The sequence below is a fragment of the Spodoptera frugiperda genome, chromosome 28 (genome assembly GCF_023101765.2).
Source record: "Spodoptera frugiperda isolate SF20-4 chromosome 28, AGI-APGP_CSIRO_Sfru_2.0, whole genome shotgun sequence".
Taxonomy (NCBI): domain Eukaryota; kingdom Metazoa; phylum Arthropoda; class Insecta; order Lepidoptera; family Noctuidae; genus Spodoptera; species Spodoptera frugiperda.
Genome location: NC_064239.1, coordinates 7199751 through 7214941, shown reverse-complemented (window position 1 = coordinate 7214941; position 15191 = coordinate 7199751). Strand labels below are relative to the sequence as shown.

The 15191-nt window shown below is 34.0% G+C and overlaps 1 protein-coding gene across 2 annotated transcripts; it reads right to left on the bottom strand.

Annotated features, from left to right (window-relative positions):
- Positions 1 to 5565: 5565 nt before the first annotated feature.
- LOC118265511 (aminoacylase-1) lies at positions 5566 to 11771 on the bottom strand. Of its 2 annotated transcripts, none has more exons than XM_050706002.1 (10): positions 11632 to 11771; positions 10994 to 11143; positions 10607 to 10779; positions 9176 to 9347; positions 8053 to 8199; positions 7348 to 7424; positions 6991 to 7107; positions 6780 to 6875; positions 6355 to 6488; positions 5566 to 6035 (listed from the first exon to the last, which is right to left on the bottom strand). In XM_050706002.1, exons 2-10 carry the CDS (start codon positions 11133 to 11135, stop codon positions 5777 to 5779), a joined length of 1317 nt encoding a protein of 438 aa, XP_050561959.1. In that variant the 5' UTR covers positions 11136 to 11143; positions 11632 to 11771; the 3' UTR covers positions 5566 to 5776. The 2 variants fall into 2 exon arrangements, with proteins under 2 accessions (XP_050561959.1, XP_050561960.1); XM_050706003.1 differs by having other exon boundaries at positions 11616 to 11645.
- Positions 11772 to 15191: the final 3420 nt, after the last annotated feature.

Genomic DNA, 15191 nt, shown 5'->3' with positions numbered 1-15191 from the left:
TCGCGAGTCACGTCATCCCCTGATTACATTGAGTCCCACCCCCTGAGCAGGACAGCACCATGCCGGGGACACAGGAGTGAGCGAGATGGGTGTGATCCCATCTTGTGTCCCAGTCCACAGGCTACATTGTCAGGGCAGCGGTCGCTACGTATCTGACTGAATTACGTACGAACATAATGGTTGCATTACGGGATGAAGTAAGGCGATTGTTTACGCTTCGGATTTTATTGTAAAAACAAAATTTCTCAACCACTTCAAGACACTGTAACTGAGCTAACTGAATGCGTTAAAACATTAAGCATTCACAATTTATAAAAAACAGCCAGTGCAGCGTAGTCTTAAGAAATAGTTGTTTTACAACGTTGATGTCTTTCCTCATGCAAATTAAGTTCTTATTTATATAGCCACTTTTATGATACAAAATTACGATAAACAATAGAGAACGTAAAATAGTACAAAAACATAAGAAACAAAAAGGTCTCCAAGAATTTTCTTACAGAACTATCAGTACAGTAAACATTAAAATGTCAAGTTAGATCACGGGGTGAGCGAGGCAGCTTAATTGGCTGGGCGGCGGCGCGGGCCAATGGGAGCGCGTGTGGCGCGCGAGGGGCGGGCCGTGCAGCTTTTGATGTGAACCGAGCTACGAAGCGAAGTCGCCACGTGAACCGTTGAATAGGACAAGGATGCTTGTCTAATGAACGATACTAACATCTAAGGTACACGTAGCTACTCGCACGGACACCGCTCTGTTTGACCGAACACTTTCTGTGTGTGCGACACCTCACAAACTTTGATCAAGTTTTCTTTCCGATGTTCTTACACAAACTGTTGGACGTAGTTTGTAGTATTTTTCTTTGCTGTGTGCACAGTAAAGAAATAATGTAACTGTTTTAGTTAAAAATTATTTTAATAACATTTTATAAGAACATGTACAAGATGTTTCCTTTACATAAATGAATGGTAAAGAAATAAAACTAATATAAACAACATTCCAATTCAAATAGTTAATCAAAGTCTTTCACAAACGATTGCACAATAAAAACACTATTGTTCTCGTATTTGCATCGCAGTACAAAAGACTCGAGTACTTATTTAGCCACCCTACTACCCTCTGCTACAGCACCCCATATCTTATAGGTGAATCCCAGCGATTATGTGGAGCATGTTGTTTTAGCGCGGCCGTCGGCGTAATCCCGGCGACCGGGCGGCGACCGGGCGGCGACCGGCAACCGACCGCGACCCACGGCACGCGATCTTACTAAACGTTCGCACTCCGCACTCAAGTACCAGTAATCCGGGGATACGTGACCGGCTATTATGGTTGTGTTTTTGCTATTTTCGTTTCTGTGTCTTATTTAAGTGTAGACTGTAGCTAATGCAGAATTAAAGTACTATACTTTCTATATTAGCTTATAAGTGGACAGTAAATTAAAATACGACTAGGAAACCATACCTTCCTAAACTTATTTTATTAATGTGCGAAGTAAAAGTTAGTGATTGTAGTGTAAATTTTTATGACTGCATATTTAACATCTTTTCACAAACCCTTATTAAACGTAGAAAATCGTGTAGGTAATTAGGTAAATGTATATATTTACTCGAACCTTTTTTCTCACAATCCAATTCCCACGAGTCCCTCAATCATTTTACAATTAATATTAATTTAAAATTATTGTTTTTTCATAAACACTTGAGGTTCAAAAGTAGGTTACAAATCCTATGACGATTGTTCATTTTAGAATAGAAAACATATGCGTTCGTGACAAAAATAATATGAAAGGGGTTGGCAACGCTACGGCCACTTGAAGAGTTTAAAAAATTAACAATATGCGCGTGACCATTCCATTATTCGATGTTACCCCTTTTTAAATTGTATCAATAATGTAAACTAGCTATGTAAGTGTCTGTCGTTCTCCGATTATTTTATTAAAAAAATGAATGCAAATTGATTGCCTATTAATTTTAACGAAATTGTTATAGAAGAGGGAAATAAAATGGATTAAAATAAAAAATATTTGTATGACCAAATCATCTTAATCTTTTACTAGTAGAATCCAATCAAGATTGAGATTTTCGAAATAGTAACCTTAATAAAGATTACCTTACGCACTTGTCTCTAGCATAGCAATAGACTAAGTCGTCTTAGTACAGGGTTGATTATAATAAATAAGTAATCTTATCATCCTCTCAACAGGTTTGAGCATTAATCGCCACGCTTGCTCAATACGGGTGGGCAATTTCAATTTGAAATTATAAGCCCAGGTGTCCTCACGATATTTTCCTTCACCGTTTGCTAGTAGTATCTAAATAATCTTAGAAAGTACATATAACTCGGAAAATGTCACATTGGTATTTGCAGTGAGAATTTTTAACCCGAACTCTCAAGCATGTGAAGCGGGCGTCTTAAACCTCCGGGGCCGCCACGAAATAACTAATTAAAAGTAAATAAAAATAGGTAATCTATTTTTAAAAAGTGGTCATTCATTTACAGCTTCAAGAAACATTGTACCAGAGGTATCTGTACCACGAATCTATCACCGTCAGTCACACGTACTGTACGTAATCAGTCACACATTATTTACATAAATTGTGAGCAAGCCTTGATTATGAAATCCTCGCACTCCATTCGCCATTATGTCGGCGACTAAACGTAGATGATCTGTCAGTTGTAAAACGACAACTCATTCGACATCAAGACACTCTCACACTTCACTGAGCGTCATTAAGGTGCTCGTTGATGTACGAAGGGAATTTTGGATGTGCTATGAGATAGATCTTGATTTAGTTAGTTTACATTTCGTTTAGTTTCATTTACATTATAATAATGTTTAGTATGGTAATTACATTTTATTTCATTAGCAATATTCTTCCTCTTTCCAACTTACTTTAAATGAGTTTGTAAAAAATCATTATATTTATTTATTTAATCAACCCTAAAAATAATATTGACAGACTCTAGAACGCCCGATACAGGAAATTTCATTGTTGGGTCTAGGACTATAGCAATATCTTTAGAGCTTATAGCTATACCTTTTGTCTGTTGTTAGTTGTTGTATAAGATTTGTTTATTGATAATCATGATTCTACACCACTACTCATAGAATGTGGTGTACAGGATTGAGTATTAGCTTTTCGTGTACGAAGTACATTCGAAATGTTCCGTCTGATGCCATATCCATTTATTAATTGTACGTGTATTATGCGTCTGTGTGGTGCTTTTAGCGATGCGATGATACGCACCTGTGTTGGTTACCACTAATGCCAGTAGGTGGCGGTGTGGTGGTGACAAATGAGCACTACCAGTAAAAATCGCGCCCGTTCCACCGTTCCCAGTATTTGGCTGAATTAATTCGTCTCGTGATGTCTCTGAGAGCGGCGTACTCTAATGATGTCTATAGAAGCGCTCAGAAAAGACATATTTATTCTTATTGTTGTTTTAATTTAGTAAGTTTCTTATAATGTTGTTAAGAAAATAGAAAGTAAAGATAAAAACAGAAACTCCAAAGAAATCTCAGATTTATACATATATGTAAATATATAAGCTAGTTTTCTATTGTACATACATACTTAAGACAAGAATACTTGTTGAGACAAAAACTAATAAAAAAGTTGTACGGCGTAGTTCGGTTTGCGGCGCGTCTATCGGTTGCTACGGCGTAGCGCGCTCGTAGCAGGCACTTAGCTGGTGGCCCCGGGCGCTCTGATTTATGTGCCGGCTACATCCAGTCGCGACAATTCATTTCAATTAACGCTCACTGCGCCCCTAGCGGTCCACCCTCATATAACATTCATAATTATAAAGCGTTACACCTCTATTCGGTGATAATATTGTGAATTTAAATTATTCTACAAAACTTATTTTATGTATAAGTACATGTAGGTAGGTACTAGGAATTTCATTATTAATGATCCATTAATAATAACTTAATAAGTTCATTCAAATTCACCTCACAACATTTTATTTACGAGCAACAAGCGAAATGTTTACCATAAACGTATTTAACTTTCCTTTGGCTCCCTTCGTCGTGATTTTCACAAAAATAAAAAAGACAAAGAAATAAAAACGATCAATCGTGCGCTAAACGGTTTACACAGCGAATCCCGATCATTGGTGAGAATTCATTTGTTCGCTAAAAGCGTGACAATTGCGAAATCCGTGGCAGAACGACGACGCGCGATGGTGCGCAAACAGAAAACGGCGGCTCGCGAAAAAGTCCTTTTAAAAATGTTGCGGCACGTACGGGTGGGAAGGCACCCATTACTCTGAAGTGGTGATTGTTGGTTTAAAGATTTAGCTGCAAACGAGGAAACAGAGCGGAGACTCGTAGAGTTATACTACTGGATGGTTTAATTATTTGGACCAACATATTATACAATGAAACGTTGTGCATCTAGACAATTTTATCATGTATCTAGTAAAATCAATTTAGGTCCGTATCATGCATCTATCAACACACGACCTACATGAAAATTTTTATTTTAATATCTTAATTAAATATCAATCAAAAATTGATATTATCTCGCTTACAAAAAAGATATTAATCAATAAAGGGCAAAGTCAGGTCAAGTCAGTCACTATTTTTAGAATGTTCTCATTTTAAAAAGGGGTTATCAAAATCGTATTTTTTTGCTTTGTTGAGATAAAAAGATATTATCAGTGATCGTTTCTAGTGGAATGTACCGTAGAACCGCCTTTGTACCTAATTGCTCACTCACAATCTCTCCTAATACCGCATTTAGACATTGCGTGGCGACGAGGTAAGCTCACATCGCCCATTAATGTTTGTTCATGCATTATAACAGTATAGTAAGCAGCCAGCATAAGATTATATAAAATCAAAGGGAAAATAACAATTTACTCGCACTTTTGTTCTATATTTGGCCTGAAAATTTGTTATAACCACTCTCATTAACCCGACGTTGATATCGATCGAATTGATTAACAAAGATAGTATTTTGATAAGTAAGACATATTAATTACTATCATTTCACATACATCTTTTTATCGTTATACGTTACTACAATCTATAAGACTTCTGGCGGCACACTATTAAAAACTTACTTGGTACTTGGAATTAACAAAATGAACCTCTCACAAGAAAGTGTAATAAAAACTATTACTAAATTGTAAACTATGAAATAGAAGTTTTGTAGAAAATTTACTAGAATTAAAATGATTAAAAAGATATGATACTTACATAGATAATTAATAAAATATCCAAAATAGGAGTAAGTAGGAATATTTAATAATTTATTATTGATTTTACCAAAGTCAAGTAACTTACAAAAGAAATTGTGAAAGTCTAAAATTATAATTTTTAGAGGATCTCGACATCTGTCGTTAGATTTTACTCGCTAGAGTAGCCATCAGACCACCATAGATGAGGTACAGTAGGGCTGATGCCTGTTCCGGAGCTGTGGACTACCTAGCGAGTTTACTGGGGCTCCGGCTCCGGCTCGAAAAGCAGGTGTAGGAACGGGGTGGTTTTAATGCGCAAATACTGTTTTTATCTGGATTTAATAGAACGTATTGTCTGAATCGATAAAAATTAAACAAAGTAATTACTTTTGTGTTTCAATTTTATTTAAACACTTTACAACATTTCTGTTTACAATAAAATAACTTAAACTTACAAGTTCAATTATCTTACAAAACAAATAGATCTATGCGCTCGTCTACTCTACTTATCATATTAGTTTCTAAGAAATACACATTGGAACAAAACATAATATTTACAACAAAGAGTTAAACCTATATTAAATCTCAGTCAAGTTAACCAGCAGTCACTTTAAGATATTCAGTACCATCTTCAGCTGTATATTCTGCAGGGATGTTGGCCAAGTTATTTATAATTTTCTCGTAAAGATCGATTCCCTTCGTGAAGGTGTCGATAGCAAGTCTCTCGTTGACTGCATGCAGGAGTAGTTCAGTGTCCGGCATAGGCGATAGGCCTAAAGCTGGGAAACCAGCGTTTCTGACGTGCCGAGCATCAGTGGAGCCAGGGGGTATCGTCGCCAATAATTGGACACCGCTGTTGAAGAAACAATGATTTCGTTAAAATGTTGTTGAGTTTCACAACTTATGAAGGGGTATATGCTAACGTCATGCCTAAGGCCGAGACCACAACATCGTCCTATCGTAAAATGAGTAGATTTGTACCTTGCGTCAGCGCATCAGAAATTTCCACAACGCGACGCAATGTTGTGGCCTCGCCCTAACGTGTAGCTTTTAGGCTTTCTATCTATTTCATTACGTCTAAAATAGTTAATTTAGTGAAAAATAAACTTTTAACTGCTAACATCTAATTATTGTATTCTTATCATAAAAATCTAGTTAAAATAATAACTTACAGTTCTTCTGCTGCACTGGTGACAGCATTCCAGTAAGGGTTTGATGCATTCACGATGGTAGCTGGAGACTGCGGGTTCTTTAGAATGTATGAGAATGTTATGTTCGATCCTGATTCCGCAATCATCTGACGAATCTGGCATAAAAAAGAAATAGGTTAGAGTTATCATTTACTTATGGAACTACTAACATATACAAAAGATTGTAAGTTTTCATGCTACTTATAGTATATATTATACATTCATTCATTTTATTTATATACTCATTTTATAAAAATCTAATTAATACTATAGATTTTTAGTGTAGCATGGATTTCCGGAAAGTAACGCCTGATTCTATTCTATATACCAATGGCATTAACCATAACATGGCAGCCAAAACATTAGTCCTGCTGTATTGTAAGTCCAAAGTATTATTATTAACTTACTTTAGCATCCATTTGTTCTTCGTTAACCCGTGTACCCAAACGAATGTCGATTGTAAGACTGATGAGGCTCGGTATCACATTGTTGGCAGTTCCACCCTGATTAAAAAACATAGTTCACATAAGTTTATTTACAGCTAAGTTAATAGATGGGGGATGGGGAACGAGTCTTTATTAAACCTTTATTTATTTTCTTACACACAGTAATACTCACATTAATTTTGTTAATATTGACCGAAGTGTAACCGCCTGCGTCATTAGGAGGTGCTACCTTTGCTAACTCGTACTGTTCGTCTCTAAATTCGAAGAATTTGTTCATCACGTTGCGGCACTGGAAATAAGGAATTGTTTTATTATACAGCGCATACAAATCAAACATTTATTTTTGTTTATAATAATAAATAAGCTTCTTTAGTAACATTACCTAGTTGATTTTGAATTTTGTAGCGCATATTGTAATTTTTTATTGTATTTTAATGTCGTTCAAAAAAATTCGTTGTTAGTATGTAGTATGAAGCTGTTTCAAATGCTACAAATTGAAGCTTGTCTGGGCTTGAAATATGTTTATTACCTTTCCAGTGGCAGTGTCGTTCGTTGCCGGAAAAGTGGATCCGTGTGCGGATATACCATGACAATCCACTTTGATTTCTGTAACAAAATATTCATTTAATTATTATTGTAAAAAATATTTATAGATTGTGATTATTTCTTGATGAGTAAAGTATAATTGCGAGCATGATTATTTTTTTCAAACGTGACCCATGCCATGTTTGTTTGTAATCACCATGTCACTATCGGTATCGTTTAATTTATTAATAATCTTTAAAAATTTTCATATAAAAGAAAGAATGTTTAAAAGAGAAAGAAACAAGACACCTGTTTCAACAGAATATAATGACGACTGCCAAATTGTAAATATTTTTACAGGCGACCGGTTCAAATTCCATATCAATACTGACATGTGTCTTGTAATTTTAAAATTATACATGGATACGGTTTCTTTTATTAAAAACACGTGTATCTCATTCATGGTCACAAAAGAAAGACAATCATCATCTGCATGGCAACGTAAGATGCAATATTTGCAAAGATTTTATACATACATACAACATAATTTGGACATATATTTTTCGAATGTTTGTTTAAACGTGTTGATCTTTGGAAATGGACGTCGTATTTAAACAATTCTTCACACATTTGACAGTTTTATCTAGAGACAAAGCACACAGATGAATCCACGATTCAGTGCTAGTGTTGTTGTAATTAATTTACTTACGCCACACAACCTTGTCTTGATAGAAGACTGCAATAATAGGCATTGGGAATGAGGAACCTTCATCTAATTCTATTCCCACATTCATTGCTGCAAACTCTTCGCTCTGGAGGAAAGGAATCATACCGGCTTCAGCACCGACTTCCTCATCTAAATTAATAAAAAAGTAAATTAATTAAAAATGTGTTTAAAACTAATTGTTTTTGACTAGAGTTTATAAGCTAAACTAGCGACCTGCCCCAGCTTCGCATGGGTGCAGTGGTGATATATATTATGAATGTATTGTACATATAAACCTTCCTCTTGAATCACTCTATCTATTAAAAAAACCACATCAAAATCTATTGCATACGTTTAAAGATTTGGTCATAGGGGCAGAGAAAGCGACTTTAATTTATACTATGTAGTGATATGTAAATGTACCATCTATCATCATTGCTACATGTAGTCCTTTCCTGCCAGGTGGCAAGTTATACACAGGACTTTACACATGTCGCAAAAATCCAGTTATACCCGGTAGACGTTGTGTAATATTTAATCCGGCGATAGTAAAAGTACGATAAATAATCAAAAGATACAAACAAAGACTATAATTAAATCACGTTTAATGATAAAACAATTAATGAGTCATTATGTAAGGATAGTCTAGAGATAGCGTTGGATCTGGTGCCAATCTGTGTTTTGATCAGGTAGAAATCAAATTCACACAGATAACATACTTGATGACTGTATAATCTCATTATCGATGGGTTTTTTAAATGTAAAGTTATATTAATTACTGATTTAAAAGATACTTAATCGTTTATTATGGTTTAAAGGAAATACATCCAAAGACCCTGAAGTTTTCAGGCACGTGTATATTGCATAATACCTGGTACTATCTTCAAAATGTTGTTATGAAATTATTGCCAATTTTTTACCAGTTCGCTTATTTTTTACTCATTTAAAAGATTATGGGTGACAAAACAAATGAAACATATTTTTTAAGTTAGCTAGAAAACAGTACTTGTCAATATTATATAGTTATCGGGATAAGGCATTTCTTGACTACTTTCTAAATAAACGCCGAAACAAACCAAAAAACAAGCAATGTTGTATACTATGAATTAACTTTAAAAATACTTACCAGGCATAAGAGTCATGTACACGTCTCTAAGCAACGTGACATTATTTTCCTTCAGTCTGCGCAAAGCTGAGTAGTACTGAATCGACACGGATTTCATATCTTGAGTTCCTCGGCCGTACATGACATTGTTCTCATCTATGTGGCCAGAGAATGGATCATAAGTCCATCCGTCCTGTAAAGAAGTGAAAATTTAGTCTTGTAGTTACATAGCAGTGTCTTATTTAAAGGTCTATTAGAAGTCGATACGAGTATACTGATAAAAACAAGAATTAATTTACATTTTACTTTTACGTGCACCTATAAAAGTGCGTTTTTTATGGTTTTTAAACTATTAATTTATATACCGGTAAAATTGCATCTAGTCAAATTTACATGTACTCAATTTCAGTTGTGATCGTATCACATATTCCTTTTGTTATGTTACCTACAACTTATGCACTATCTTGAATCTATTAATATTTTCTTTGATCATCCTATATATCCTACATCATTATGGAACAGCGGTCGACGAACACGATTGCAGTCAGGCGATGCCCGATTAGAGCTGTGCTAAGGTTAATGTTAAAATGAAATTACAGTCGGTTTAGATGGTAATCAACTCTTATCTTTTGGTATCTAGGTAAGTAGGTACTGCTAAGAGCTGAGTTGCTATACGAACATCGAACTTAATGATTGTTAATAAATATTTAATTTAGTTTATTTCAAGTTGTGTATTTTGATTTATTTGTACGGAGAGCAAAGGAAACACGTAAATAATTTTGAAAGTATAAGCCTCATTACCATGTTAGCATTTTATGATCTATTTCATTAGTTATAATGACTATTGGACCCTTATTTTATGTAATGTCTTAAAATGCAGTGAAATAAGTAAATAATTATTATATTACTTATATCTACGGCTATATATCAAACATATCGACATCGAAAGCTAATCTGATAGACATAATAAATAGTGTAGTATAATTTACTACTTGCCAAACAGCGGTACAATATTCTACGTGTTGATAAATGTGATACCTAACAATATAAATTGCTTTTGTAACGAATATTTTTTATGGACTTATACGACTCGATAAAACTCTTTAAGTGCTTTTTTCCTCTTTACCTAAAAGTCTACCAGTGCCTCATAAATATTTTTTTTTCCTTAGAAACAAAGTAAGGAGGTAACTATAAGATACCATAAGGCTTACCATTTACCTATAAGATAACATTCTACCGTGGGCTTTTACTACAGAACAGATTTTCTTTATCTGTAAAAATCTGTCTTAAAGCTAACTTATTTTTCGATACATTCTTAACTAACATTTTGTAAATTTAAAAAAATAGCGCCGTAGGTAGCGCTCAGTAGTTTAGCGATTCCCAAAGGAAAAAGGCTGGTAAGGCGGTAGTAAGGTAGAAAGTATGTAGACTGTTGGTATGAGCCATATTTACCTCAAGTGCAGCAGGCACGACGTCCATGTGTGAGTTCAGCATAATGCTGCGTTGGCTGCTGTCGGCTCCGGCCCATTTCAGCACAACGATGGGAAACCCTTCCACTATCTCGTAGACATTTATGGGAACGTCCGCCACAGCTGCTAATTCTCTCCAGAACTCCACTGCCTCCGCTGTAAGAAGATGTTATCTTAATATTGATGGTTACGGCATTTATATGGCAATTATTTTACTAGCGAGAAAAAATAAGAAAGAAATAGCTGATGTTTCAATAATTCTAAAACAAACAATAAGACAACTCAAGTGTTGTAATGACGTAGGCATAAGTATATGATTTTGTTTAGTGAGAATGATCTAAATAAAGCTATGTTTAATTAAGTAACTCACATAAGTCATGGTAAGTAGTCGTGTTGATCTGTACGTAGGCTTGGAGTAGTTCTACAGGACTGCTGTTGGAGTAGTCGGTGCAGGCAGCCCAGCTGACTTGCAGCTGCAGCACTGCCAGAATTATGAAGGCTATTCTATCCATTTTTTATTCTGTCAAAGAAAATTTTCGAATTAAGTTATGTATGTTGATATGAATGCGATTTATGGCTAAGTTGAAGATATATACTTAGGCTAACCAACAATTTTTTAAACCATTTGTAAAAATTATCCCACTTACTCTGTTTCATGTTTGGTATTAAAAGAAAGGAAGGAAGTAGATACTTAACGGGAAAATCGCTAAGTAATACCCGTATAGCTAACCTAGCTTTTGGTCAACGTAAGTTATTTTTTTAAACCTCCCAAATAAAATATTTAATAGAAAAGATAATTGTTTTGAACATAAGTAAGATTCAGAAACTGTGTATTTCTAATACGCGTAATATTACTTAGCACGAACCAAAATAAATAGTGGTAAACGACGTTTGGAAGTCTCTACTTTAGCTAGCTACCTACCCGTGTACCTAACAATAACAATATTATTAATTATTTTATAAATATTGTAAATTGAAAATATCAGTCGTACAGTATGAGCTACTCACCGACCCGACAGCAGACTGTTGTAGAAGCCATTATCACTCGGGTATTTATTGCGAATTTGCCGAATCGCGACAATGCGAGCAGGGATCAATTCGACAACTAATAAAATACATTAAAAGATAAGAAAAAAGGCCATGACAAATTTAAATAAGTAATTGAATAATATTATTATTTTTATATTTGAATAATATATATTTAAAAATAATCATTTTTATGATACTTGTTAATCACTGCACTTGCATTTTTAGAACATATAAAAATATATTGGTAGTATTACCAATTTTATAATACTTCTAAGTACTTTTTGATAGTATGAGTACAATTCGACTTAAACAAAGCTAAAAAAAGTACCAAAAACTGACCATTAAACGACAATAGGTACGACACATTGTGTCCAATTTGTGTCTCATGACTCATGCCTTAACCAAATGATGCTGTTGGTTTGCAGATTAGCTTCATGTTAAGTGCGATTACAGTTTACGTTGTTGTTTGTTGTATTAAGTTGTTGGAATTGTCGTACAAAATCGAACAACTCCATATCCACTCCATGCACGTACACATATTCTTTATGTAAGCATGGATAGGTAGTTTCAGCTGCGAGTTAATAAATAAATAATTTACCTGTGTTAGGTATTTTGGCTATCCTTAGTATTTAAATGGGAATATTGAATAAAAATAACGAGTATTGAGGTAAAATGTTGCTAGGTATATATTTAAATAGACATAGGTTAATAAATTCTGGGACGTGATGGAATGCATTCTTATAAAATTTAGGTAACTGGGAATATATATTAAACCTAATTAGTATTAAGGTAAAATGTTACTAGGTATATATTTAATGGACAAAGGCAAATAAATCTGATGGAATGGATTCTTTTACAATTTAGGTGAATACCAATTTAATATTATTATTTTTAAAACACCTAGGTATAATGTATATTTTTAGTACTAATACATAGATAGAATATCTACTAGAAAAGCCTACAACACATCTCTATCACACTAATGTTACAAATGTGAAAGTTTGTTTGTTTGTTTTTTTGGAAGTTTGTCAGTCAATCACGCTGAAATTACTGAACGGATAAAATTTGGTATACAGACAGGAGCTGGCTTTTTATCCCATGGGATTGCGAGCGAATAAATACTTGTATACGTATGTATAATTTTCTTCAGTTTACAAACCAAAATTATCCGAAACCTAACGTTCGGTGAGTCACAACATATTACTATAAATAGGTAACTAATTATTTTTCGAAGATAAAAATGTGTATAAGTTGGATTACAATATTAAAAAAATCAGATAAATAATTACGTATGTCTACTCATTGTTTTGACAATTTCAGTAGGTACCTACTAAAATAGGACAAGGAAAATACTGGGCATTCTCATCCGTCGATTGATTTAATTTACTAAAGTGACACTAAAACAACGCCACCATATATTACTTTTTTTTTACTTCTTTTTCATTTTCCAAGTGTTACCTTCTGCAAGAACAATGCTATTACTAGATTTCATGCTATCATGGTGATATATAATATATCACCCTGATAGCATGAAATCTAGTACCACCTGACGCTATAACTCCAGAACGCACGAACCGATTTCCACAGTTTTGCATTCGTCGGAAAGGTATCGGGCTCCGTGAGGTTTATAAGAAGAACATTCAAGAAAATTCAAGAGAAAAGCAGGAAAGCCGAAAAACCATTGGTGGCGAAACGGAGTTCGCCAGGTTTGCTAGTGATAGATAAAACAATGTTTCTATTCCAATACAGGGCCCAATTCATCGAATGCGATTCGATTTCAAACCTTCTATCGAGTACGTTTCGGATCATTACTTGTGTTATTCACCGATCAATCAAATTTAGAGGTCAGCAGCAGGTGTCTAAATCTTATCTACACTAAATTACATTTATCATCTATCATACGTACTAATACTTCGGTTAAAGATTGTTTTGTTTTTATTTGCACGTGCTATCTCAATTTAATGTTGATTATTTCCTTTATATTATGAAAATACCTATTATGGGTACTTTCCCACATACATGTCTGTCATCCACTTATATAATATACCTAGGTACCTACTAAATACCACAAAATACACACAAAATACATTTATCATTATATGGAAAGATGAGTGATATGGATGGGTGCTATGGATATGTGCTATTAATGGTTTCTCTACTATCGATACTTCGCATACTCGAGCTGCGCATTTTCCTCGTGCAGCTATTTTGTTGTGGCACATCTTCATAGAACATCTCACTCGCAAAGTTACATAGCTTAGTATCGGTGGAAACGGTCACAGTACGTATCTAGTAGAAAAATACCTTTAGACACTAATGGTCGTTGGAGTTCCGTCTTATGGTAGCTTTTCATTTCACAACAAACCAACTTGAAACCTTTTATGAAATGTAGTTTCAGCTTCACATGTCTATCATTCAGTTAGTAAAGTAGGCGTTTTTGTTCAGTTTTCAGTAGAAAATCAAGACAGTTTTCTGATAAAACGAAGTTTAATTTCGAAAAGATAATATCTTGTACATTCGTCCTGACTTTCAATGACCTGCATATTTAAATATCGGTTTAGGTAAATCTTTATAAATTAGTCAGCTCGTTTAAAGATTTGGAGCATAAATAAAACTGCCTGATAACATATCGTTGCACATAAGTATATATACAATACCTATGCATTAGATATTTTATATTGATTGTTATAAATATATTGACCAGATTGGCGATATATTAAAGAAGGGTCAAACTAAAAGCCGACGAGTATGCATGAAAAGACTGATGACTGTTGATGAAGCGAATCGTAGCAATTGGCGTTCCATATTCTCTGCCTTGAAAGAATTTAACAATGTAATAAAATCTTTACTCGTGCTTAACACAGGTGTTTGTGAATTCGTACTGAATGTAAACTGTGAACTGAACTAATCTTAGATTTTTTTATGGTGACAGTTAGAGTAAATTTCATGATATCGTTGAAGTTGAACCTACATGCCTATTATGTAAATTCAAACGGGTATTTGTGTTATCAATGCGGATGCCGAAACAATTAGCTATTAATTACATTTTAAAACAGTAGATATTCTATTATCGGTTAGTTTGTAAATTGAACGATTTTAATTTCATATTGTAATCGTAATGTATTGTTTTTATCAAACACTAAAGACTGCTGCCAAAATTAGCAATTACAGATGGTAATATTTTCAATGTAAAATTGCTTTATTGTGAATATCTTCTTGTACTTGTTTTTGTAAATGTAGGCACAATAATGATAAATTTAACTTGAAAATTAAACCTGAAAAATAAACATATTTGCATTTTTATGGCTAATATTTTGCAGGCTTCATTTAAAAGTATATACCAAAGAAATAAATCTATGATCTACAGATATTTTTCTGTGCATAATAATGATGTGTGAATAGATTGTGGGCTACGAAACCAACGTAAGGAAAGACCAAAGTTCAATAGAATATTCAGTCAAATCTTATCACAACCACTTAAATTTATAGCAAATTACAATAAAATCATAAATTACATTTTTATAACCAACACATTATAA